The sequence below is a fragment of the Callithrix jacchus genome, chromosome 15 (genome assembly GCF_049354715.1).
Source record: "Callithrix jacchus isolate 240 chromosome 15, calJac240_pri, whole genome shotgun sequence".
Lineage (NCBI taxonomy): Eukaryota > Metazoa > Chordata > Mammalia > Primates > Cebidae > Callithrix > Callithrix jacchus.
Genome location: NC_133516.1, coordinates 35,762,089 through 35,787,636, shown reverse-complemented (window position 1 = coordinate 35,787,636; position 25,548 = coordinate 35,762,089). Strand labels below are relative to the sequence as shown.

The 25,548-nt window shown below is 53.4% G+C and overlaps 1 protein-coding gene and 1 non-coding gene across 2 annotated transcripts in view; both read left to right on the top strand.

Moving 5' to 3' along the window:
• Positions 1-16,574, top strand: part of TKT (transketolase) — a 28,755-nt gene extending 12,181 nt beyond the window's left edge. Inside the window, exons 3-14 of the mRNA XM_035275823.3 lie at positions 586-699; positions 1,638-1,735; positions 6,938-7,129; positions 9,140-9,258; positions 10,706-10,899; positions 11,644-11,808; positions 12,844-13,000; positions 13,136-13,266; positions 13,912-13,995; positions 14,125-14,218; positions 15,347-15,469; positions 16,291-16,574. Of these exons, the coding sequence (XP_035131714.1) occupies positions 586-699; positions 1,638-1,735; positions 6,938-7,129; positions 9,140-9,258; positions 10,706-10,899; positions 11,644-11,808; positions 12,844-13,000; positions 13,136-13,266; positions 13,912-13,995; positions 14,125-14,218; positions 15,347-15,469; positions 16,291-16,466 (1,647 nt within the window). The 3' untranslated portion in view covers positions 16,467-16,574. The remainder of the gene's footprint in view (positions 1-585; positions 700-1,637; positions 1,736-6,937; positions 7,130-9,139; positions 9,259-10,705; positions 10,900-11,643; positions 11,809-12,843; positions 13,001-13,135; positions 13,267-13,911; positions 13,996-14,124; positions 14,219-15,346; positions 15,470-16,290) is intronic.
• LOC118148262 (U4 spliceosomal RNA) lies at positions 835-973 on the top strand. Its single transcript, XR_004735017.1, has one exon. It is a non-coding gene; the product is annotated as a U4 spliceosomal RNA (small nuclear RNA).
• Positions 16,575-25,548: the final 8,974 nt, after the last annotated feature.

Sequence of the window (25,548 nt, the reverse complement as noted above, 5' to 3'; positions counted from 1 at the left end):
TTCTGCCCAGTCTGGGTGTTGACAGGTAGGACTGGCATCTAGGTCTGGGTTCCCTGCCTGCTCTTTCTGTTGCCCAAGCACTCCCCAAGCCATGGTTTGCCCCCGTCGGGGTGGTGGTGTGTTGTACCAGGGTTTTGGATGGGGACCCCCCTGAGCTACCCCTGCTGGGTGGAATCACAGCCACAAACCCCTAAAATCCACCTGTGCCCAGGCCAGCCTCCATGGCATCTGGTCTCTTGGGGCAGGCTTTAGAGCTTAGAAGTCTGTCCAAGTTGTTCCCATGCCAGAAGCCAGGGATTAGGGCGGCCGGCTGCCTGCTGGGGTTTTGGCTGCATCCAGCCTCACAGTTGTGCCCCCTGCACCTGTCTTAGTGTCGCCTGGCCTTGGCTGTGGGAACTTTGGGCTGAAAACCAAAAGGCTGAAGAGGACTGAAAGGGGAGAAGTAGCCTTCACTTGCTTCCTCCCCTGAAATGGATGCTGCAGCTGGCCAGCTTGGCCAGGCCCCAGGGCTCAGTGTGCAGTAGGCACAGCCCCAAGCGGATCCACTCCCCACCTGACCCCACCCCACTGTCCATATCCCGGCAGGGCCATGCAGCTCCCATCCTCTATGCGGTCTGGGCTGAAGCTGGCTTCCTGCCCGAGGCGGAGCTGCTGAACCTGAGGAAGATCAGCTCCGACTTGGACGGGCACCCTGTCCCGGTAAGTGCTCCCGCCAGAGCCTGCCAGCCTCTGCCTTTACTTCTTGTTTCCCAGGCATGCAGGATGGGGGAAGGGGTGCCCACTGAGAAGCCAGAGGTATTGAAAGGTGGAAGAGGGCGTTAAGACCAGGAAGGAAGCTTTGCACAGTGGCATTATCGTAGCCAATGAGGTTTATCCGAGGCACCATTATTGCTAATTGAAAACTTCCCAATACCCCACAGTAATGACTTGCAATACAGTCGGTACTGGCAATTTTCGACAATCTCTATGGAGACTGATTTTTAAATAAAAAAAAAAAGACCAGGAAGGAAAGTAGCAGGTGTTTTAGGGGCATGTATTCACCCCACACTGGTGCTAAAGGGGAAGGCCTTCTGAGGTCTCAGCCAGGGGTGCTCCGGGATGACTTCAGAGAGGGCCTCTCCCCAAGCTTCCCTTGTATGCTGGGTCTCCCTGGCTACGTAGCTACAGCTGGGGAAGTGAGAGGACTCAATAAGAGGCTGGATGCAGGATTTGGCGCCACCCTGGGGAAGGGACCTGGTTTGTTCCTTGGGGTGCCAGCTGGTATCCCTGCTAATGTTTAGACTTCATGGATTACCACAAAAACTGTCACTGTGGTCTGGGTCCCTACAAAGGCCAAATGTTCTGTGTCAAAGTTTTCATGATTTTTTTCTTCCAGCCCTTTGTGAAGTGGGTGATGTGGGAACTGAGGCTCAGAGTTCAGTCCCTAGCCCGAGGCCTGAGGCCACATAGCTGGCTAGTGGGCAGGGCTGGGATTTGAACCTGCAGCTATAATTAGTTCATTAGGTAGAGACCACCCTGGGGCCTGACCTTCTGCAGGGGAGGGGCTCTCTGGGTCTGGGTGGGAGTGTGGCTACCCAGGCGGGTGAGGCCAGAATCCCTTCTTCTCTCTGATTAACTATGGCCTTCTGTTATGACAGAAACAAGCTTTCACCGATGTGGCCACTGGCTCCCTAGGCCAGGGCCTTGGGGCCGCATGTGGGATGGCCTACACTGGCAAATACTTCGACAAGGCCAGGTAACACACCTACTTCGCCCACTCCCCACCCGCCTACTCCCCACCCCCACCCTTGATAGTTTTGGGGAGTGGTCCTCAGGGACCCACCCTTCACTGCCACCCCCTAGGTACTTCCTCTTTCCTGGCTAGGGCAGAGTAATACACACACATGGTCTCTTTTGCTCTTTGAACACCCGCTATGGCTGGTGCCATGACCTGCCCTTCTCAAATGAGGAGATATTCAGGAGTTAAGGAACCTGCCCCAGGGTCCCTCAGCAGTGACTGCTGGGCCAGGTTTGCACAGAGTGAATGCTCCCAGTCACGTGCTCTTCTGCCAGAGTGCTTAGGCTGAAGACTTCCTGTGTTGCCCCCAGCCCTGTGGCCAGACCCCAGAAATCTCAGAAAGACCCACCTCCAGGCCCCTGTCTGACTAGGCAACAGGAGCCCAGGCCTGAGCCACTTGCCTTTATCTTGGGGCAAGATAAAGGGGAGGGTTGTAGGCTCTGGGGGGTCCTGGGATACCTGTAGGCCACCTCCTATCAGCAGGGAAGAAACAAACATTTGAGATATTGAGCCTTCGGAGGGTGGCCTAACCAGAAGGGTGTGCTGCTCCAGCACGGAGCAGGTGGTTTGCAGGAGCAGCCCCTCGCAGCCCCTCACAGCCCCTCGCGGCCCCGCAGGCAGGTTCTAACCAGAAGTTGGTCTGCTGTGGTCAGATTTGGCCTGCAGGGATGAGGTTGTAAACTGTTAAGATTAATGGCCGTCTGAGGGAAGGATTGCTTGAGGCCAGGAATTTGAGCATAGCCTGGGCCACAGAGCAAGACTCTCTACAAAAAATACAAAACTTAGCCAGGCATGGGGGTGCACACCTGCAGTCCCAGCTACATGGGAGGCTGAGGTGGGAGGATCACTTGAGCCTAGGGGTTCAAGGTTATAGTAATCCATGATAGAACCACTACTCCAGCCTGGACTACAGAACAAGACTCTGCCTCTAAAAAACAAACAATTTTTTTAAAAGAATAATCATCATATTAGTCTGTTTTCACACTGCTGATAAAGGCATACCTAAGTCTGGGAAGAAAAAGAGGTTTAATGGAGTTAAATTCTACGTTGCTGGGGAGGCCTCATGGTTATGGCATAAGGCAAGGAGGAGCAAGTCACATCTTACATGGATGGCAGCAGGCAAAGAGAGCTTGTGCAGGGAAATTCCAGTTTTTAAAACCATCAGATCTCGTGAGACTTACCATCATGAGAACAGCATGGGAAAGAACCATCCCCATGATTCAGTTATCGCCCACTGGGCCCCTTCCACAACCTGTGGGAATTATGGGAGCTACAAGATGAGATTTGGGTGGGGACCCAGAGCCAAACCACGTCAGTCACTCATCAGAAGGATTCCTTTGCCCTTTGTGGGGTAGGCCCTGTGCTCAGTGTGCATGTGCTGTTTCGGGTTCCACCTTGAAAAGCCCCATGAGTTGGTAGTGGTGTGAGAACCGTAATTTGTCTTACAGGTGAGGAAACTGAGGCAAGATGCTGGCCTAGGCCATCCAGTCGGTGATGGAGGTACCTAGCGTCCGTATTCAGCATTCCCAGGCTGCTCTGGGAGAGGCTGAGGGCTGCACAGGAGCTGGGGGAGCCCTGTGGGCGGGAAGCCTACTGGAGGAGGAAGGCCAGTGGGGCCGGCCCGCAGGGTGGGAGAAGGGCCCAGCTCTGCAGCTGGTGCCATCTCCACTGCCCTGCCATCTACCCTGCAGTAGAAGCGCCATGCCGGGGCTGTTGTGGGGCTGGCAGGCAGGTGGGGTTCAGGATGACTATGGGTCCTTGAAGACAGGAGTCTGCAGGGAGCAGTTTCTGTGTGCAGGCCCTTCCCCAGGACTGGCTCTCCAAGGAAGCCTCACAGTCCCTTCCAGGCCCCCCCTGGCCAGTGTCACCGACAAGAGTTTGCTTTCAGTCCCTGGCTGAGCCTTGGGGCAGGCTCAGCTATACCCAGAAGTGATTCACCATGAAGTAAAGAGGGAGAGAGACAAAGAATGGGATGCATGTTTAAGAGCACTGTACTTGGCAGAGAACCAGAGAAGTGAGTTAATTATTTCCTACAGTTGCTGGAAATAATTCCCTGTGAAGGGGCATTTCCTGACCCTTACATAATGGAACAAGTCAGTGTAGGGAGAAGGAGTTTAGCTGGGTTCCCAGAAGCCCGGGTGGCTCAGGGCCAGGGTTGGCTGGAGCCTTGGCCCTCCGACTGTACCTGGGGGAGGAGCCAGGGCATCCCAGGATTATCATGCCAGGCCAGGCACCCAGAGGTAGCGTCTTGATAGAGCAGATTGGCCTCCGCTCACTGTTACTTCCTGCCCTCCTGTTTAAAAAATACAGAATGGTATTAAGAAATGAACATTTTCCGTATTCTTAACACACTGCCTCCCACCTCCGATTTAAATCTAATGATGTGTTTTGTCCATGTTATCATGAAAAAAGCTTACAAATTTGTAATCCTAGTGTGTGTGTGTGTGTGTGTGCGCGCGTGTAATATATATATATATAAAAGCAAATTTTACACTTTAAACCAAAAGCCTTCTATCATGAGCATTTTCTCATGACATTAACTGTGGAGAGCTGATTTTTGGTTTTTTTTTCTTTTCTTTCTTTTTTTTTGAGATGCAGTCTTGCTCTGTTGCCCAGGCTGGAGTGCAGTGATGCAATCTCGGCTCACCGCATCCTCCACCTCCTGGGTTCAAGCAATTCTCCTGCCTCAGCCTCCTGAGTAGCTGGGATTACAGGCATGCACCACCACACCTGGCTAATTTTTATATATTTAGTAGACGGGGTTTCACCATGATGGCCAGGCTGGTCTCAAACTCCTGACATCAGGTGATCCATCTGCCTCAGCCTCCCACAGTGCTGTGATTACAGGCGTGAGCCACTGCACCCAGACTGAGAGCTGGTTTAATGATCATGTAAAGTTCTGTTTTATGGAGATGCTATAATCCATCTAGCCAGCCCTGCTGTTGGACATGTAAGGTAGTTTCCAAATCCTTCTGCAACAAATGTTGACCTTCTGCTTAGGGTTCCTTCTCTTCATGTTAGTTCATGTCTGATGTTTGCAGCCCCCTACCCCTAACTCTAACAGCTCAGGCAATACCAAGCCTCAGGGTTAGCCTAGGCTCCTGTAGGCCCCCTTTCCTGTCCACAACCCCTTCCTTGGATTTTCCTCGGGACCTCAGAGCCTCCTCTGACCTGAGTCTGTTGGCCCTGTAGGGCTTAGCCTTGTGCCTAGTCTCAAAGCCCAAAGCTGTGCTGGGCCTCCCATGCTAACCTCAGTTTGGCTTCCCTGGAATCCCTTTCTGGGAAGTCAAGTTCCCTATAGGCCTCTCCGGTTCAGCCCCATCATGTGGCCCCTTTCTGGAGCTGCTGTGCCAGACTGGAGCCCCTCCAGGGTCTTGGCCCCCTCAAAACCCATAAGGGAAAGAGGAGGCGAGGCTGGGACAGAATGGGGCCTCTGAGGTGTGGGCCTGAGGCTTTGTCCTTTTGGCCATGGAAGCAGAGGCCTGGCCTGGCCTGGTGGAGGCCACAGAAGAGTAGCTTGAGGCAGGGGAGGCTGCAGGGAGCGCTCCCAACCTGCTGGCATGTGGAAGTGCTGAGTCATGCTGACTGCTCCGGGGGCTGGCTGGCCCTGCCTTGGCCCTGCAGCAGCAGACAGGCCTGGAGGCTTGAACTGCTGAGCCTGCAGCCAGGTTGAGGGCCTTTTACTGCAGGAGCAGGAGGGCAGCTGTGTCCCCTCTGAGCCCAACCAGGCACCAGCCTCATTTCCTGGGGCCACACAGCTAGACACTGGGCAGGGTAAGGGGAGGTGCCCAGGTCCCGCCACTCCTCACCCTATGTGCATGCCTACGCTGAAAGGAGCAGACATTCTGGCTGCAGTCGGGCCTGCGTTTGCATCCTGGCTCAGCAACTTCCTGACAGCGCGACCTTCAGACAAGTCCTGTGTCTGTTGATGTCATCCCTCTACCACCCCCATCCCCTCACGTCTCCCAGGCTGGGCTCAGAGTCCCTGAACTGGTCTCCCTTCCTCTAGCCTCACCCCCTCGCCCATCCCTCCCCTGGGGCTAGGGAATGTTCTGTGGTTCTGTTTGCTGGTAATTTATCCCAAGTTCAATGCTTTTTTTTTTTTTTGAGACAGGATCTTGTTCTGTCACCCAGACTGGAGTGCAGTGGCACGATCTCAGCTCACTGCAACCTCTGCCTCCTGGGTTCAAGTGATTATCCTGCCTCAGCCTCCCGAGTAGCTGGGATTACAGGCACCTGCCACCATGCCTGGCTGAATTTTTTTGTATTTTTAGTAGAGACGAGGTTTTACCATGTTGGCCAAGCTGATCTCAAACTCTTGACCTCAAGTGATCTGCCTGCTTCAGCCCCCAACATACTGGGAGTACAGGTGTGAGCAACCACATCCAGCCTGTGCTCTTTTTAACATGTCTCACTGTCTTGAAAAGATCACAGTTGCCTGTGTTGAGGGGAGAAGGCCCCTAGGGTAGAAAAAGGGCCAGGTCCAGCCTCAATCTTGGGGTCAAGGGCCCGCCATGCTCCATCCTCCGCCTGAGCCCTCTTGCTCCGTGGTGTTGCCTGGAGTGCCTCAGCCCTCCCTGGTCCAGCTCTCTCCTCCAAGCAGAAGCAGAGCTTGGTTCCCAAGGTTCCCTTTTTCCCATTGGACCACCCAGCTGTCCCAGGGCCTCCTCCAACCTCTGGTTCACAGTGGGGCCCGTCCCCTGCAGCAGGTGTCTCAAGCCCACCCACCCATTCTTGCTCACTTTCCTCTTGCTCCAGCAACCCCCATTTTTCTAGATCTTATCAGCCAGATCCCTGTTGTCCTCGACTTCTGTTTCTTAACAATCAGTACTTCTTTCTGAGCTCCTGACGGCTTTCTTGATGGCCATTTTCTCTTGGGGTGTGGCTGGGTGGGCTGCAGGGACCTGGTGACACTGTTGTGCTTTGAGTGTAAATACCGTCTGTTCTACATAGCCACACACGGCTGCTCCTTTACCCAGAGTACAGGCTCCTTGGAGGGGTGGGGGCTGGGTCCCGGACTGAGAGCTGGTTTAAGGATCATGCGATGTTCTGTTTTTATGAAGATGCTATAATCCATCTGCAGGCTCCTTGAAGGGGTGGTGCCAGGAGCCAGTTGGGTCCAGGTGAGAGGGACCAGGCTGACTCACTGTCTGTTCGCAGCTACCGAGTCTATTGCTTGCTGGGAGATGGGGAGCTGTCAGAGGGCTCTGTGTGGGAGGCCATGGCTTTCGCCAGCATCTACAAACTGGACAACCTCGTGGCCATTCTTGACATCAATCGCCTGGGCCAGAGCGACCCGGCCCCGCTGCAGCACCAGATGGATATCTACCAGAAGCGATGCGAGGCCTTTGGGTACGTATGAGGCTGTGGCCTAAGCATGGTCACAGTGTGGAGAGTGGTCTGTGATCGCAGCTCTGCAGGTGCAGGAGCTGAAACTGGGACCTTAAGCCCCATTTACAGGTCCCTTTCTTTAGCATTTGACTCACAATTTCAAACTCTAGGCATTTGGACCTAGCGGCTCAGGCCACCACCATGGATTTGTGGGCCAGGCCCAGTTTTAAGTGAGTTTCCTTGTTTTTGTGGTTGTGGCGTGGTGGTTCTCAGAGTTTCCACACATCATCTTACATAGGCTCACTTTATTCTTGAGGGAGGAGGTTTTTTTTTTTGGAGATGGAGTCTCGCTCCGTCACTCAGGCTGAAGTGCAGTGGCATGATCTTGGCTGACTGCAACCTCTGCCTTTAAGGTTCAAGCAATTCTACTGCTTCAGCCTCCTGAGTAGCTGGGATTACAGGTGTGCACCACCACACCCAGGTAATTTTTGTATTTTTAGTAGAGATGGTGTTTCACCATGTTGGCCAGGCTGGTCTCAAACTCCTGACCTCAAGTGATCTGCCTGACCTGGCCTCCTAAAGTGCTGGGATTATAGGCATGAGCCACCATGTGGCCGATGGAGGAAGGTTCTTAAGGGATGGGGGCTTGCTCAGTAAAGCTCAAGGACATATACCTATGGAGACATTTGAACTTCAGTTTGGGGGCTGCCTCCTGTGACCAGCCCCAGCCAGCCTGGGGAAGAGGAGCCAGGCCCCTGGTGAAATAGGAGAGAGGGTTTCCAGATGCCCGCCTTGGGCCTTGACTGATTACGAATTCAGGGTCAGGGGGCACAAAGTAGGGAGGTGGGTCTGCATGGGTGTCAGCCAGACGGGCCCACCTCAAAGCCTCCACTGTGGCCCCAAACAAGCTGCTCTGCAGAGGGACCCAGCATTGGCTGAGGCGGCTGGAGGGGAGGGAGCAGGGCAGGGGCTATGCAGGGCTTTGGGGCCTCAAGTCAGGCCTCCAGGGCTGCCTTTTGTAGATGAGCCCATGCCTGTGACTACACTAAATGACAAGATGCTTGGGGTTACCTTGCAGTAGCCTGTGTTCCCTGATGACTGACCTCAGAAAGGGACAGGAGGAAGGGGGGAAATCATCTCTGTTGGGCAGACGAGGAGACTGAGCCACAAGGTTCTCACCCCACAGGCATCCTCAAGGCCACATTGATCTGGGGACTCAGAGTAAAACCCCAGCAGCACCCCCAGGACCTGTGTCCATAACTTCATGGCTCAAGCCAGATTCCTGAAGTCCTGGCTCCACCACTAACTTGCTTCGTGGTGTGGGGCATGTTACTTACTCCACCTTCGGTGTCTCAGTTGATTTGTCTGTAAAATGGGGGGCAACTCAGCAACCAGGCACAGCATGATGAGGCTTCAACGGGCTAATATGGGTAGTGCTTGGCATGGCACCTGCAGAGGGAACATTCAGTTTGCGCGGTGCTATTTTTATTATGCCAGAAAGAGTCCCCAAAAGGACTCCTTTTCAAGAGAAAGGCTGCTCTGCCCAGCTCCTTCCTGTATATTTGACAACATGGTTCATTTCATAAAAGTTTCCAGCACCATATCCAGCATCTGTGGAGTGATCAGATGTGTTCCCTGAACAAAAATTGGGCCAAAAAATTCTTCAAGAATCTAATAACAGACAGATTCCAAACCCAGTGCGCTGACCCCAGAACAGCTTTCAGTAGGAAATGAGCGGATCAGGAGTGAAAGAAACAATAAAGGAACTGAGCTCTGGATTACTTAGGAAGAGGAGGAAAACCTGTTCAGAGGCAAACAAAAGGAAGTAAAATAATGTGAAAAAGAAAAGGATAAAAAAAACCCGAACTGGAAATAGGAATGTTGCACGCTTTCTACGACTCCAGCTCAGGCTGCAGCTGTGGGGTGGAGCCTGGGCAGACCCCCAGATGACAAGGCACACCCTTCCCTGGGAGGTTCCTTGGTGCTGTGGCCCCTGGGCATTGCCCCTTGCTCTCTGCCCCTTGTCCCCAGTTGGCATGCCATCATCGTGGATGGGCACAGCGTGGAGGAGCTATGCAAGGCCTTCGGCCAGGCCAAGCACCAGCCAACAGCCATCATTGCTAAGACCTTCAAGGGCCGAGGGATCTCAGGTCAGTATGCATGAGCCACCCTCCCCACCTTCACCCCTGGCCTGGGCCCTGTGGCTACATAGCTCTGACCCTCAGGTGCAGAGAAACACCAGCCCTTGCTGCTCACTGAGTACACTAGGCTCCGGGGAAGGGGAGTGGGAGACGCTATGACTCGGTGACCCCATGGCTGAGCCAGGATTTGAACTCTGCCAGGCTGGGGGGGCATGTACAGGCAGGAAGAGAGGAGGGACTTGGAGAGTCTGTGAGTGAGAGGAAGGCACCTCGTTGGCACCTTTCAGAGCTGCAGCTCTGGGTGCTCTGCCAGCTCCGGCCATCTCCCCCAGCTGAAGAGCCAAAACAGCTGGGCAGGGCCTGGAGTGACCTGCTCCCTCTAGGAGGTGAGTGGGGCACTCCTCAAGCAATGGCTGGTACTTAGCAAGGACTGTGTGGGCCGAGAGCTTTGGGCTTCTGGAGAATGAGGCAGGTGTAAGCTACTCCCTGGCACCCAGGTGTGGTCTCCAGATCCCTAGGCCTGGGATGGCCCTCGCCCATTTTAAAGATGGGAAAATTAGGCCGCAAGTGTCCTCTTGCCCGAGGATAGAGGAAGTCTATGGCATGAGGTGGGGCTGATTCCAGGGCCTGGGTCGGCTTCCCTGCCAAATGCCCCTGGCTGCCCACCTGCCTGCCCCTAGGGCTTGTGGCTCGTCCTGTCCATGTAGGCTCAGGTATATAAGGACATTCTCAGGGGATTTGGCAGTGCTGTGAGGTGTCTGGGAGGGGATGGATATTGAGGAAAGGGCTCTGGGGTATTGTCATGGCTTTGGTGCTACTGCCTGGCACTGCCCTCAGGTGTTCATAATACTGAGCAGGATCTGGAGCACCTGCAGCTTCCAGGGAGCTCCTGCTATAATCATAGGTGCTGCCTGGGACGGTCAGTAAGTTCTTGGCTCTGGCCAGACTTCAGTGACTACTGTGGTGACCTCCAGGGAGGGGCATATTCAGCCTTGCTGACCCCACACAGCAAGGGCTCGGCACGCCTAGGTGCTTATAGACCCCTTTGCTGCTCACAGATGCATCAAGTGACCCTGGCAGAACACACCCTGTTCTGGGCCTTGGTTTCCCCTTCTGATGGGTGGGGTGTGGGAAGGAAGCGAAGGGACACATTGGTGAAGGGATGGGGCAGTGGGCCCAGAAACACGCCTGCTCACACATGGTTCCTCCTTTCCCACTTGGCCGTGAGCTCCTGGAGGACCAGGCAGTAGACAGTGAGTGCTGGGCACACAGGACTCCATCTTGTTCACTGTGACCCTCCTTTCCTGGCCCCCGTGACCGCTGGGCTCCGCCTGTCTAGGACGATGCCATTCCTCCCTTGCCCTCAGCAGGTGGGACCAGGCTCCTAGGGCAGCCTCCAGCCCTCTAGGAACTTCTGTCTTACCCTTTCCTCTGTCCTCTCATGTTGGGCCTGCAGGGGTAGAAGATAAGGAGTCTTGGCATGGGAAGCCCCTCCCCAAAAACATGGCTGATCAGATCATCCAGGAGATCTACAGCCAGATCCAGAGCAAAAAGAAGATTCTGGCAACGCCCCCGCAGGAGGACGCCCCCTCGGTGGACATTGCTAACATCCACATGCCCAGCCCGCCCAGCTACAAAGTTGGGGACAAGGTACAAAGTGGGGCCTCCTCCGGACCCGTAGTTCTCAGGTTCCCCAAGGCTGTGGCCCAGATACGCCCTCCGGAGGGCTAGGAAAGGGAGGAGAACGATTCGTTTAGGGTGAGGAGTGATCCCTAAGGTGTTGTTCCTGTCGCTTCCCTCAGCGGGACAGGCAGCTCTGGAGTTGACCTGCAGAGGCTCAGAGAGGGCAAGGGACTTGCCCACGGTCACTTAGCAATCTACTGAAAGAGCTGGGATCAAAGCCGAGGACTCGCTCCCAAGTCCTTGCATCTTGGTCCACAAGGGACCCTTGGCCTCAGCTCAGGACCCCCACATGGCCTGGGAAAGGCTGGGCAGGGCTGTTCTGCTCCGGGTCCCTGTCCCAAGGGAACCCATTTATGCAGCCTGCTCCTGGCGTTGACTCAAGCCTCTGTGTTCCCATGCAACGTGGGATAGGGTCATAGACCTGGCACAGCCGGCGGGGATGTTGGGGCTGGTGGGTGTCTTCTGCAGCTTATACCTTCCACAGCTGGGCTAGGGGTAGGGGACTCCAGGGGCTCCCAAGACATTGACTAGTCGTTGGCAACCTTACGGCAGTTACAAGTCTCCACAGGACCTTGTGCTCTTGGGCTCCCATTTTAGGCCCTGTTTTAATCCTTCTCTAAAAGCTGTGGCTCCGGAGGCAGGCAGGGCTCCAGGCTGCAGCTGTGTACACATCCTGAGAGGGGTCCAGAGCCTTCCCACTCTTCCCTGCAGATCGCCACCCGCAAGGCCTACGGGCAGGCATTGGCCAAGCTGGGCCATGCCAGCGACCGCATCATCGCCCTGGATGGGGACACCAAAAATTCCACCTTCTCGGAGCTCTTCAAAAAGGAGCACCCGGACCGCTTCATTGAGTGCTACATTGCCGAGCAGAACATGGTGGGTGCTGGGGTGGGCTGGCAGGGGCAGGTCCAGCCAAGGCTGATGGCTGTGGTCTGAGGGGTATGGGACAGCCACGTTGCCAGAGCCAGGTGCCTGCTGTGGGCCAGACCAGGGAAGCCATAAGAAAAGCCAGGACCCAGCATTAACCCCTGACCTTGAGTAGCCACAGTTTGGGAGGTTCTGCCCAGGTGCAAATGTCCTGGACTGGTATGCACATGGGGGAGCTGAATGGGACTGCAGGTGCTCTCAGGAGGAGCATGTGCAGGCCAGGCCTGGTGGTGAATGGGGTCTCTTCCAGGTAGAGGGCAGGCCTGGCCAGTAGGCAGGGTTGTGATGGGTTTAGCAGCCAGAGTCTGCAGAGCACCTGTAATACATATGGCTCTGGGTCCTGCCACCCTGAGGGATGCAGAGATGAGGGAACTCTGGGCCCCTGACATGTGCCCAGCTGGGAAAGCAGCCCCTTGTCAGGAACTGAGGTTGTGAAGTAAGGAACAATGTTTTGTCCTTTTTTTTTTTTTTTTTTTTTTTTTTCAAAATATCCCCTCCTGGTAGTCTAGGAGCCCAGCTTGGCTTGCAGGCCCCTAGGGACAGGGAGCTTCCTCTCTCTGGAGGGCACTCACATCTTCAGAGGTCTTCCAACTGGACCTGAAATTATTTCTATGGTTTCCAGAGACTGCTCTGCAGGATGTGGGACTGGGGAGGCCTCAGGTGCTGGGGAAAGAGGCCTTGTGTTGGCTGGCAGATTTTGGAGCCTTGTGGGCGGCTGTTTGGAACTGATGACTGCACTCAGTGCTACTTCAGGATGAGGAATTTGGGGCCTGAAGCCTCAGCAGGCATGAGGCTACTGCCCTCAGACCCCAGGGAGGAGTTGGGAGGACCTGTCTCTGCAGGAGAAGGTGGTGGACATATTCAGAACCCCAGAAAGGATGGACAACCTATACACAAACTGGCCTTCTCCAAGAAAGGGGTCCCCGGCTCCCCAACCACAGTCTGCCTGCCCCTTTGGGCTGACCCTGCCCCACCTGCCCCCAGGTGAGCATCGCAGTAGGCTGTGCCACCCGCAGCAGGACGGTACCCTTCTGCAGCACCTTTGCAGCCTTCTTCACGCGAGCCTTTGACCAGATTCGCATGGCCGCCATCTCCGAGAGCAACATCAACCTCTGCGGCTCCCACTGCGGCGTTTCTATCGGTGAGTTTAGCCAGGGTATTTACACCTGGAAATCCCTTGACTTTTGCATCTGGAGGTATGGGAGGGAGATGGGCCAGGATTCCAGCCCATGGACAGGGGGGTTCTTATTTCTGCATATCCTTCCCCACACCCCAGGGGAAGATGGGCCCTCCCAGATGGCCCTGGAAGATCTAGCCATGTTTCGGTCAGTCCCCATGTCAACTGTCTTTTACCCAAGTGATGGTGTTGCTACAGAGAAGGCGGTGGAACTAGCCGCCAACACAAAGGTAGGTCTCATGGCTGGCTGTTCTTTCTCCCACTGGCAGCTGTCAATTCCAGAGGCAGACAGAAGAGGAGGCCAGAGCCGGTCACTCGCTGCCCCAGGGGGTGTTTCCTGACCTTGCCCCTGGTGTTTGTGTAGCTTGCGGAAGTTAGACAAGAAAAAACAAAACGCACACCCCACTTACTGCCACATGGCAGACATTGCCAACCGATTGCCACAGTCCATTTCCGCTGAGAATCCTGCAGCCCTGGCCAGTCCCACAGTTGACACCTGTCCACCCTCCTGAGTCAGGTTCTCCAACACAGGCAAGGATGAGCTGAGCCATGTGGTCCAGGCCCGGAGCTGCACTCCACAGACCCAGTGCACGGTGCTTCCTGCCCCTCTGTCTGGTGCACTCTGGGAGTGGCCCACCTGCAGCCAGTCTACCTGGTGGAAAGTTGCCTTCAGTCTGGGCTGCAAGGTGGCGGGCAGTTCTCAGAATGTTCAGGGGACTGCGAGTGGCAGAGGGCAAGCAAGGCCCTTTTCCCTGCTGGAGTAGCCAGGACGTGGTGACGAACACTTGTGAGAAGGGATGGCCTCTCTGGAAAGACCTTGTCTCCAAGGTTGGGTATGCTACCTCCTGGATCCTTAGCTTCTGTTTTGGTCCCAGGGTATCTGCTTCATCCGAACCAGCCGCCCGGAAAACGCCATCATCTATAACAACAATGAGGACTTCCAGGTCGGACAAGCCAAGGTCAGTGTCTCGCACACCCCAGGAGCCCACAGAGCTGCCCGGACCCTCCCTGCTCTGACTCCCAGCAGTCGGGGCCCACCCTGCCGCCCCAAGGCCCTAAGCCTTACTCGCCCTCTGTCTCGCCCCCAGGTGGTCCTGAAGAGCAAGGATGACCAGGTGACCGTGATCGGGGCTGGGGTGACCCTGCATGAGTCCTTGGCCGCTGCTGAGCTGCTGAAGAAAGGTAAGGAGAAGGGGCCTCCGAAGGCATCAGTTGAGTGCCCACTGCATGCTACATCTTGGGGTTCTTTCTTGCCTCTTTTCTTTCTTTCTTCCTTTCTTTTTTTCTTTCTTTCTTTCTTTTTGAAGAGCTCACAGCTAAAGAGAAAGAATTTCATCTAATTAAATATTGATGGCAATTAAAGCCACCCTTGGAGCATTTATTCTTTCTGGCACAATGCTAAATCCTGGGGCTGCAGTGCCCACCCTCCTCCCCCATGACTCTGAAGTTGAGACCCCCAGCATGATGGTCAGTGTCCTGGAGCCTGCCATCAGGGCTGGACTCACTCAGCCAGGCCCTAGATAAGGAAGCAAGTTATTCCCCCTCACCACGCCTGTTTTCCCATCTGTAAAATGGAGATACGGCCCCTTCCCTGCAGGGCTGTCCTGAGGTTACCTGCATCTGACTTGGTGTTCTACCGTTAATACTGTGAGCTCACAGTGTTAGCTAGTGGTATTGTAGGGGAGACAGGCACTGGCTTCTCCTGCAATAGAATCACACAACAGATACCATGTTTTAGCACAAAAGAGAAGGCAGGTGTGGTATCTTCCAGACAAATGGCCTGAGAGTGAGTGGGAATTGATTAGCAGAGAGGAGAGTGAAGGGAGGCCAGAGCCGGGCTAGGCAGGAGCCAGGGGAGACCCAGTGGGAGCGAGCTTTAAGCAGGGCCTGGCAGGCTTGGATTTGTCCTTCTGAAAAGGTGGTTCTGCTTCTGGGGCCACACCTGGCCTGACTGCTGGGTGCAGCTCCCCCACGCCACCACATCAACCCTCACCTTCTCTCAGGTCAGACACCTGGAATGTTTCCTCTTGCATTCCCTTGGTCTTCAAGGGCGTGGGAGCATGAAGGAAGGCGCTCAGGGCCTGCACGCTCCACTTGGGGTTCTTGGAGAGTGTGGGCAACACAGCTGGCCCAGATGCCCCAGTGCAAGAGGTTGGCAGGCATGAGCTCAGCCATGGGAATGAGGTGGCAAGTGGTTGTCACTGGGACAGGTCCACAGGCTGAGCTGTTAGCTACATGCAGCGTGCACCGCCAGGGCAGATGGTGGTGCCCAGCCCTCTCCTCAGCCACGCTGTGTGCTCTGCCTCACAGAAAAGATCAACATCCGAGTGCTGGACCCCTTCACCATCAAGCCCCTGGACAGAAAACTCATTCTTGACAGCGCTCGTGCCACCAAGGGCAGGATCCTCACCGTGGAGGACCACTATTACGAAGGTAAGAGGCCCGGGGCAGGTGGGCTGGGCAAGGGTCAGGGCCAGAGAGCCCAAGGGCCAGACGTACCTCTTCTGTCTGAGCCCTAGGAGGGCAGCTGTGGCCCAGAACACCCAGAGCTGTCCCTCGAGCTGCTGGGACATCGCCTCTTAACAGACCTCAGGCTTAGCCTGAGGACCCAGCTAACTCACGGCTGCTGATGGGCTCTGCGGAGACCCTGCTGCCCAGGAAGCTGGAGAGGATTCCAGCCTCGCTGCTAAATGGTGGATGGTGGTGTCCCTGAGTTAGTGTAGGGTTGAAGCTGTAGCGGAGCTTGGAAAGCAATGTGGAATATCTGGTATTTGTGAGTCTTTCACACAGCGGGCTCCGTAAGTACACACTAGCCCCTCCAAAGAGGAGGCCCCATGGGAGAGATGGGGCTTGACTCGGGTCAAATGTAGATATCGGACTATGGATGGTGGCTGCCCAGAGGATGGTGTTTGAAACAAAAACATATTTAGTGGCCACATTTGGGCTTATAACAATAACCAGTTCTGGGCCGGGGTTGGTGGCTCATGCCTGTAATCCCAGCACTTTGGGAGGCCAAGGATGCCAGATTTCTTGAGTTCAGGAGTTGGAGACCAGCCTGAACAACAAGGCGAAACCCATCTCTTTAAAATAATAAAAACGATGGGTTGTGGGATGGGCTCGTGGCTGCTGTGCGGCGGGTGGAGAAAGGCGGTGGCGTGCAGCCTCTGCCATCCCTGGTAAGGCTGAAGGAGGGCGAGGCCCATCACTGTTCAACCTGAGGCCTCACCTTCCCACTCCCATCCTTTCATTTCTAGGTGGCATTGGTGAGGCTGTGTCCACTGCAGTAGTGGGCGAGCCTGGCATCACTGTCACCCGCCTGGCCGTTCACCGGGTACCAAGAAGTGGGAAGCCGGCTGAGCTGCTGAAGATGTTCGGTATCGACAAGGACGCCATTGCGCAAGCTGTGAGGGGCCTCGTTGCCAAGGCCTAGGGCAGGAGTGAGGTGTGGGGTGGGGGTCTACACATTCCTGAGATTCTGGGAAAGGTGCTCAAAGATGTACTGAGAGGAGGGGTAAATATATGTTTTGAGAAAAATGAATTGGCCTGGAAACGTTTTCTTTGATGTGTTTGCAGCCACTGTTGGTTCTGGGGAAGAAGGGTGGAGGGCACACTAGGGAGGCTGGTGTCCTTGGCTCTGGGTCAGGACCTAGTGTCCCAAGTCCCCTTGGAATCACCTGCAAATGCCCTCAACCTTCAGAGCTGCCACTGCCCTTCCAGGGTGACATTTGACTGTGACCTGCCATCTGGCTGAGCGGCTGAGGCCCCACATCCCTCACCTTGGCCTCAGGCAGCCTGGCCCTAAGGGGCTGGGGAATTGCCTGGGTCTGGAAGCTGACCAGGTGCTCTCAGGGCTGCCCCACCTCCCCTGGGGTGGGGAGGTTCACGTGCTCATTGGCCCTCATCCTTGTCATACCCTCTTAGCCAGGCATCTCAGAGAAGCAGAGACAGGGTAGCCTTCATCCTGGGGGAAAAGGGACCCTCAGGATGGCATCACACATCTTCAATCCCAAGTGTGGAACTGTCTCCCTTAACTTGTTAAAATGCAGATTTCTCAGTCTTGCCACTAGGGCCTGGGACTCCATGTGACAACTGGCCCAGAAGCTTCTGATGTCACACACAGAATTCTGCAGGCCCCAGCTCCAGCCCCGTCCTGCTCTGCTGCTCTTAGGGGACTGCTCTCACACTGCTGACCACAGCAGATTTCTGCCCCCGATGCTCAGGCTCAGCTGGAGTCAGCCCTGCTTATAAGGCCAATGTGCAGAACCTTTTACTGGTCAGGAACAAACTCGTGCTGCAGAGGGAGGGTTGGGTGCCCCGGCCACTGGTGGGGTCCCCAGGAAAGCCTCAGAGCTGTTGGGAGGATGAGACATATTTGTGGACATGTCCATCTGGCAATCTGGAGAGAAGAAACCTGTCAAAGCCAAGGTCAGGCAACCGCTGCCCACTTAGCTACTTGGCCAAGTCTGGCAGTGCTGGGGGCTGTGCTGTTTGTCTCAACCCCAGTTCCAGAGGGAGCAGGCATGGGGTGACATGGTTGGGTCCCAGAGAGGTGCCCTGGACTGATGGCTGTTCACTAGTGTGTGGAGGGCAGACCTGGGTTTGGAACCTGGGTCCCTGTGACTCTAGCGAGCTTCTGCCCCTACTTCCCCTGGGGGCCTCAGAAGAAGAATCATGTAGTCGGCTCCCTGGAAGGGCCCTGATCCCACAGGACAATGGGGACAGCCCGGGGCTCGGGTACTATGTGTCTCCAGAGCCCACAGGCCCCTACGGAGAATCTAGAGGCAAATACTTGGACAAGGGCCCCTGAGCCATAGGTACAGGCCCAGCCTGCAGCCTGGTGAGCCCATCTACACTGGCTAGCTATGCCCCAAAGACCCGGGAGGCCCTGGCTGACCCAAAGCAGAGGGACAGGAAGGGCAGCTGCCCTCACCTGAGCCTGCCTGGCTTTTCCCTGGCCCACACAGCTTGTGCAGGAGGAGAGCCTATGCAGGATGAGGGAGGAGATGCAAGACTCTGACACAGTCACTGAGACCCAGTCCTGGGACATCAAGGCCACAGGAAGTGGGGACATTCAGAGATCCCAGGCTACAGTGAGCTCTAGAAACCATGACTCCTTTTTGATGAGAGGACTTAGTGTATAACGTGCTCGTGTAGGGCATGCTTGGTGCGGAGTGTGCTGGAAGCTGTCACTGGGCCCTTATGGGAGCCTGATGAACTTGTCATTTCTCCCTCAGGCCCTGCTCAGGAAGTACAGGAAGTCACAACAGTGCCTGAAGCATCGTGTCTCCTTGGCCTGCCTGGTGGCTGGTGTGGCCTGACCTGTCAGCCAGCAAGGACTGGCGGGGCCTAATGGCAGAGGCAGCTGAGCAGGAGGGCAGCATGGCCCCACAGCAGCCTAGGACAAACTTTCCTGGTACCAGTGAAAGCCCCTCCCAGCCCCACTGGTAAAGGGGAGGCCGAGGCTACAATCCACACAGCCATAAGCCGAATGCAGCTGCAAGGAGGAGGGCGTGCTGGTGACCCCTCACACCCCTACCTGCTCCCGCTCAGGCAAAGGCTGCAGCAGCTGAGCCTTACTGGGGGTTGGGGGGCTTGAGGCTCCTCGAAAACTCCGCAGACCAAAACCACCTCCACCGCCCTCTGCTCAGTATGTGGGGCAGTCCTCTCCAGGCCTCAGTTTCCTCATCTGTTCATTGGGAATCATGACAGCCTCACAAGGCTGTTGTGAGAATAAAATGAAGGGAGTGTTAATGCCTTCAGAACACTGCTAGGCAGATGCAGGCTCGGAAGACGTTGGAATTCCTAACAGTTCACAGGCAGAGGCACCTGGAGGGGAGGGCCTTGGTCACTGCATTGTGTGACTGCAGACACTTAGAAAGCACAGGCTTCTGCCTATAGCAGCCCAGGCTGGTGACGGGCAGTCAGGGCCTGGCTCTCAGGGGCGATGGCCCAGCACACAGCTGTTCAGCTTGATTGTAACTGTCCTTGACACAGCGCTGACCTGCTGGGTTTTTATCAGCTTCATTGTGATATAATTCACATACCACACAATTCACCTGTTGGAAGTGTATTATTCAGTGGGTTTTAATATATTCACCAAGTTGTCTAACAGTGCCACAATCAATTCCGAAATATTTCCATAATCCCCGAAAGGAACCCTCTATAGGCCATCCCCTCTGCTGAGGGCCACACAGACACCTCTTGCTACAGAGCTGGGGTCACAGCTGTCCCCTGCTCCCACCAGAGATCCCCTCCCAACGATGGGTGTGTGTGTAGGGCGCGATCTGGGCCCTGCCATGAAGGAAAAAAAATAAATAGCTTGTCCTGCTTCCCCACCTCCAGGGCAAGGCTCTGCTAGCAGGACCTGGGGCCCCATGTGTCCTCTCTGGTTCTCTTTGGGAGGAGGAAGAGGGGAGGGGAGGGTGAGGGCTGTTGGGTGGGTACACTGGGTGGGATTCCAGAAATCACCGATCCTTGGGGATGTGGGTTACCGACACATGGATCTGCAATATGAATCATGAAAACATCTACACACAAAAGCTGGGAAAGGGACAACAGAACCGTGCTGTCTATAGGCTCCTTTCCCTGCTCAGTGAGGACCCCAAAACGAGGTCTCCTGCCCCACTCTTCACTCCAGAGAAGGGGGTCACCCAAACATGGCCCTAAGGGCAAGAGAAAGAAAATTTCTCACTTTGAGTTGGGCCCAGGGGCTGCTGGCAACCCAAGTTGGACACTCAGGTCCCATATTCACGCTGGTTTTGGTGCTGGTTTAATCTAGGTTAGCCACAACCATGGGAAGAATAAGCCCTTTGGTCCTGGTCTAGCTGGCAAGACAGAAAAGGGCTGCCCTAGGGGCGGGGGTCCTGCCGCTGGCCTACAGCCTGGGCCTGAAAGCTGCCAAAGCCCCAGTCGGCTCAAGCTGCCATGAGACAGTTCCATAGGCTAGGTGGCTCAAATAACAGAAGTGTGCCTCCCACTGTGCTGGAGGATGGGAAGTCCAAAATCAAGATGTTGCCCCTTCAGTTTCCAGCAAGGCTCTCTTCGGGGCTTGCAGGTGGCCTTGCCTCTGTGTGTGCTGGGGGCGGGGGGAGCGAGCCCTCTCTGGTGCCTCTTACAGTGTGAGGACACTAATCCCATCAGATCGGGGCCCCACCCTTAGGACCTCGTTTAACCTTAGTTACCTTTTGACAGAACCTCTCTCCAAATACAGTCACATTAGGGGTTAGAGCTTCCAATTATAAATTTGGCTCCAGTTGGGGGACACAGCTCTGTCCACAGCAGCCCTCAAATCTGCCAAGTTAACAGTTCACTTCTCTTCCAGGGCCATGCTATTCTGGGTGTTGGAACATTAAGTATAAGAGAAAAATGAAACTATCTGAGATTTAAATAAGAAGAGGGGCCTGGGAGCAGCGGCTCATGCCTGTAATCCCAGCACTTTGGGAGGCCGAGGTGGGCAGATCACGAGGTCAAGAGATCGAGACCATCCTGGCCAACAGGGTGAAACCCCATCTCTACTAAAAATACAAAAATTAGCTGGGCATGGTGGCGTGCACCTATAGTCCCAGCCAGTTGGGAGGCTGAGGCCAGAGAATTGCTTGAACCCAGAAGGCAGAGGTTGCAGTAAGCCAAGATTGTGCCACTGCACCCCAGCCTGGCACCTGGTGACAGAGTGAGACTCTGTCTCAAAATAAATGAATAAATAAATAAAGCAGAACCCTATTAGCAGGCCATTGAGCACCCCTCCACACATGTCCAGGTCCAGGGCAGGAGAAAACCCCCCTCCTTGATCTCGGTCTCACCTCCCAAGAACAACAAAGTTTCCAACATTGGCAAATGTTTTCCCCCAAAAAGACTTGGGTTTCTGCCTCAAGTCTTCATCAAAGTACCTCAGGTAGTGTTAATTAGTACAGCAAGTTGTACATGGTATGTTTTTAGTGATTTCGGATCTGAACGTTCTTTACATATGTTTTTAGCAGGTTTTCACAGGAAGCAGGGACAACAGACCAAAGTATTTTTGGGTTTTTGTTTGTTTGAGACAGGGTCTAACTCTGGCTCAGGCTGGAGTGCTGTGGTGTGATCTTGGCTCACCACAGCCTTGATTCCTGAGCTCAAGTGAACCTCCCACCTCAGTGTCCCCGAGTAAGCTGGGACTACAGGTGTGCACCACCACACCCAGCTAAGTTTTGTATTCTCTGTATACACGGGGTCTCCCTCTGTTGCCTAGGCTGGTCTCAAATTCGTGGGCTCAAGCAGCCCACCAGCCTTGGCCTCCCAAAGTGCTGGGACTACAGGTGTGAGCTGCTGCATTCGGCGGAAACTTCCTATCCATACACCACACTTTAAATTCTGGAATTTTCCAGCTCTAATCCTGTATGCCCAAAAGACTGAGAAATCCCCACCCAATTCAGAACTAGATGAGGCACGTTATCCCTTAAAGAGTTTAATTGGAGACAAGCAGAGACCTCCGTACATGCCTGTGCCCAGGTTCACCAGGGTTGGGGATTAAAAGGCTTTGACATTCGGACTCCACCAGGAATTTCATTTGAGCTGATCTCTGCAACACAGATCTCAGCAATTGCCTGTTCATTCATCCTCAGAGGCCCACATTGCATTGCTTTGCAAGTGTTAGCGGCCTGCGTGGAAGAGGAGCCTGCAGCGCCACCTGTAGGGCTGGGGAGGGATGGACTCATGGACCAGAGATCCTGGCTGCAGCAGTGCCTCTTGGTCGTGGTCACACAGAATTGAAACTGCAAGGTGCATGCTGGGACAAAGATGTCAGGCAGTCATTCGCTCCCAGTGAGACTAGGCAGGGCTTTCTTCCAATAACACCAGAGCCCGTTGATTTTACCTTTTCTTTTTTCCTAACTTTACTTTTTCTAAGTTTTATTTATTTTTTAAGATAGGGTCTCACTCTATTGCCCAGGCTGGAGTGCAGTCGTGTGATCTCACTGCAGCCTCCATCTCCTGGACTCAGCTGATTCTCCCATCTCAGCTTCCTGGGAAGCTGGAACTATAGGCACATGCCACCAAACCTGGCTAATTTTTGTATTTTTTGTAGAAATGGAGTTTCACCATGTTGCCCAGGCTAGTTAAATTTTACTTTTTAAAAGGCTGGACTCGAACTCCTGGGCTCAAGTAATCCTCTCACCTCAGCCCCCCGAGTACCTAGGAGTACAGACATGTGCCACCACGCCTGGCTTATTAGTTTATTTTTAAATTGTCTGCTTTTATTTGATTCTATTTTTAGAGACAGGGGCTTGCTTTGTCACTCAGGCTGGAACACAGTGGGGTAATCATAGCTCACTGCAGCCTTGAACTCCTGGGCTCAAGCCATCCTCCCACCTCAGCCTTTCCAGTAGCTGAAACTACAGACATGTGCCACCACACCCAGTGTGCTTTCATTTTTTATTGATACATAACAACTGTATATATTTATGGGTTACAGTGTGATATTTTGATACATAGTATATAATGTGCAGTGATCAAATCAGCATAATTAACATATCCATTACCTCGAACACTAATCATTTCTGTGTGTCAGGAAGATTGAAAATCCACTCTTCTAGCCATTTCAAAATATATATAATTCAATAACAATAAGTTGTTAATTACGGTCAGTCTGGGGTGCTATGTAACACTAGGACTTATTCCTTCAATCTTACTGTACTTTTGTGTCTGTTAACCAACGTTTGGTGATTTTAATTCCTAAATTATCCCAAACATGCCACCTTCTGCCTTCATCCTGGTCCAGACCTCCATTATCTCTCCCGAGAGGGAGCAGTCAATGGCCTCCCAGTTGCCTCTTGATCTCCCTGCTCCCCCTGCTCATTCTCTACACAGCAGCCCAAGGGAACCTTCTAGAACCTGACACAATGGCTCTTCTGCTCACACACCCCCATTCACACATGGCTTCCAGTGGATGAAGCCTTCTCCGGCTCTTTCCAGCCTCGTCTCAAATCTTCTCTCCCTCAATTCCCAGGCCCCAGCCCCGGCCCAACTACTTAGTTCCTCAATGGTCTCTCTCACTTCCTCTTCTGCCTACCCACTGCCCCCAGTCTAGGTTGGCACCTGAACACTTAGTACTGAGGAAAACAAAAGTTGGTTTGGCAATAGGAAGAATGGTAACCCAAGAGGGGCAGGAGAGGGCTGGACGGTGTGGGAGGAAGGCAGGTCAGGAACACCTCCTGGGAGGAGAGGGCATCCAAGCCAAGGCTTCAGATGTAGACTGGGAATCTGACTGAGAGTGAGCTGTGGAGGGCTGGGGATGGAGTCGGGGTGCCCATTCCGGGAAGAGTTCTATTTGGATAACAGCAAACATCTAGTTTGACTAGAAGGCAAGTGTATCGGACAGTGAAATGACTGCGGGAGATGGAGCCTTGAATGATAGGGGACTAGAACCTGGTCGATCATAGGTAATCAGATTCCAATCCTGTGTGGCCTCAGGCAAATCCCTCACCCATCAGAAGAGCCTCTGCTTCCTCATTGATAAGACGGGATATTGTTGGCCAGGCACTGTGGCTCATGCCTGCAATACCAATACTTTGAGAGGCTTAGGTAGGAGGATCACTTGAACCCAGGAGTTCAAAATTGGCTTGGGTGACATAGGGAGACCCTGTTTCTACAGAAAATACAAAAATTAGCTGGACATGGTGATGCACACCTATGTTACCAGCTATTCAGGAGGAGAGATTAAGGTTGGGAGGTCAGGGCTGTAATGAGCTGTGATTAAGCCACTGCACTCCAACCTGGGCAACAGAATGTGATCCTGTCTCAAAAAAAAAAAAGACAGGATATTGTCCTACCTTACAGAAGATTGCATACCTTATATCTCAAATAATACTCAGGCCAGATCTCAAGGTACTAAACACACATTTGGGGTGAGGGTGATGGACAGGCAGAGACTTGAGCCAGGGGTGCCTAGTTAGCCCCCCACCCCGGGGCCAGTCCAAGTTCCCTCACCAACCACTGAGAGATCCCAAGCATGTCCTGCCCTCTTTTGTCCTGGTGTCCCCAAGAGAGAGAAGAAACAGAGTCCCCAGGTATCTGGTAAGAACCCAAAGCTGCCTGTCCCAAGCTCAAGATATCTCCAAGGAATCCTCCAAGGATTTTAAGGGTAAATTTATAATTCCTACAGATTTTGCCCTCTGCCCTATAACATGCAGTTTTACTATAAAAATAATATTTTGCATTACTTAGTTGTAGATTTGGTGTCATTCCTTCCTTAAATATTCAATAGAATTCTCCAGTGAAGCCATCTAGGTCTGGAGTTTTGTGGGAAGGTTTTTAACTTCAAATTCAATTCCTTTAATGAATATGGGCTGATACAAATCTCATTTCAAGTTGTGATCCCCATGTGTCAGAGGAAGAACCAGGTGGGAGTTGTTAGAGGGCTGATGGGTTTTTTTGTTGTTGTTTGTTTTTTTGAGATGTAGTCTCACTTTGTCGCTCAGGCTGCAGGGCAGTGTTGCCATCTCAGCTCACTGCAACCTCTGCCTTCCAGGTTCAAGCAATTCTCTGCCTCAGCCTCCCAAGTAGCTGGGACTACAGGTGCCCACCACCACACCTGGCTAATTTTTGTATTTTTAGTAGAGGTGGGGTTAAACTCTTCTCTATTGCAATTCCCCTGTCTTGATAAATTGACTTTATCTGAACAGTGGGCAAAATAAACCTATTGGGTGGTTACAACACATCTTATCACCAAGCTAATCTAGATATTGGTAATGAAGTAATGAAGCTTCAGCAGAGTCTTATCTGAAATTGCAAAGGCAGGCAAATTCGTTCCAGAGGTCACAAGACTTAACATTCCATTATAAAAGTAAATGTCATTACTGTTTTTTTTAAAGACATTTATTCAGTGTCACAATCAGACTATTACATTTAGCAATCAACAGCATGGGTGCAAAAGAAAAAAATCTACATTAAAACCCTTGTTGGAATGCTTTACACTTTCCACAGAACAGATACTGAAATAACCTGTTATACAATTAGTCCCAAATACAGTCCTCGAGCTTTTTGCCCATACACATGAGTATTTGTCTAAATCATGTCTTCTTTGTAGCAGCTAGGCCCTGCCACCACTGTGCTTCGCTGGGTTCACAAATCTGTTGTAACCTGTAGCTTCCCTGTCACTTCTCTGGCTCTCCTCTCCTGCTAAGCTTTGTTTCCTAATTTAAAGTCTTCTGCCACTGCCATAGCTACTGCTGCTGCTGCTGCTGGAACTGCCATAGCCACCTTGGTTTTGTGGTTTGGCAAAGTATTGGCTGCCACCACCATAGGGGCCAGAGCTTCTGCCTTCAAAGTTTTCTCTCCCTTCATGGGTCCAACGTTTGAAGACTGACTGTTGTAATTGCCAAAATCATTGTAGCTTCCACCACCTCCAAAATTGCTTCCATCATTACCAAATCCATTATAGCCATCCCCACTGCCACCGTATCTACCACCACCACGGCTGCCACCAAAGCCACCACAACCACTGAAGTTTCCTTCATGACCAAAGTTGTCATTCCCACCGA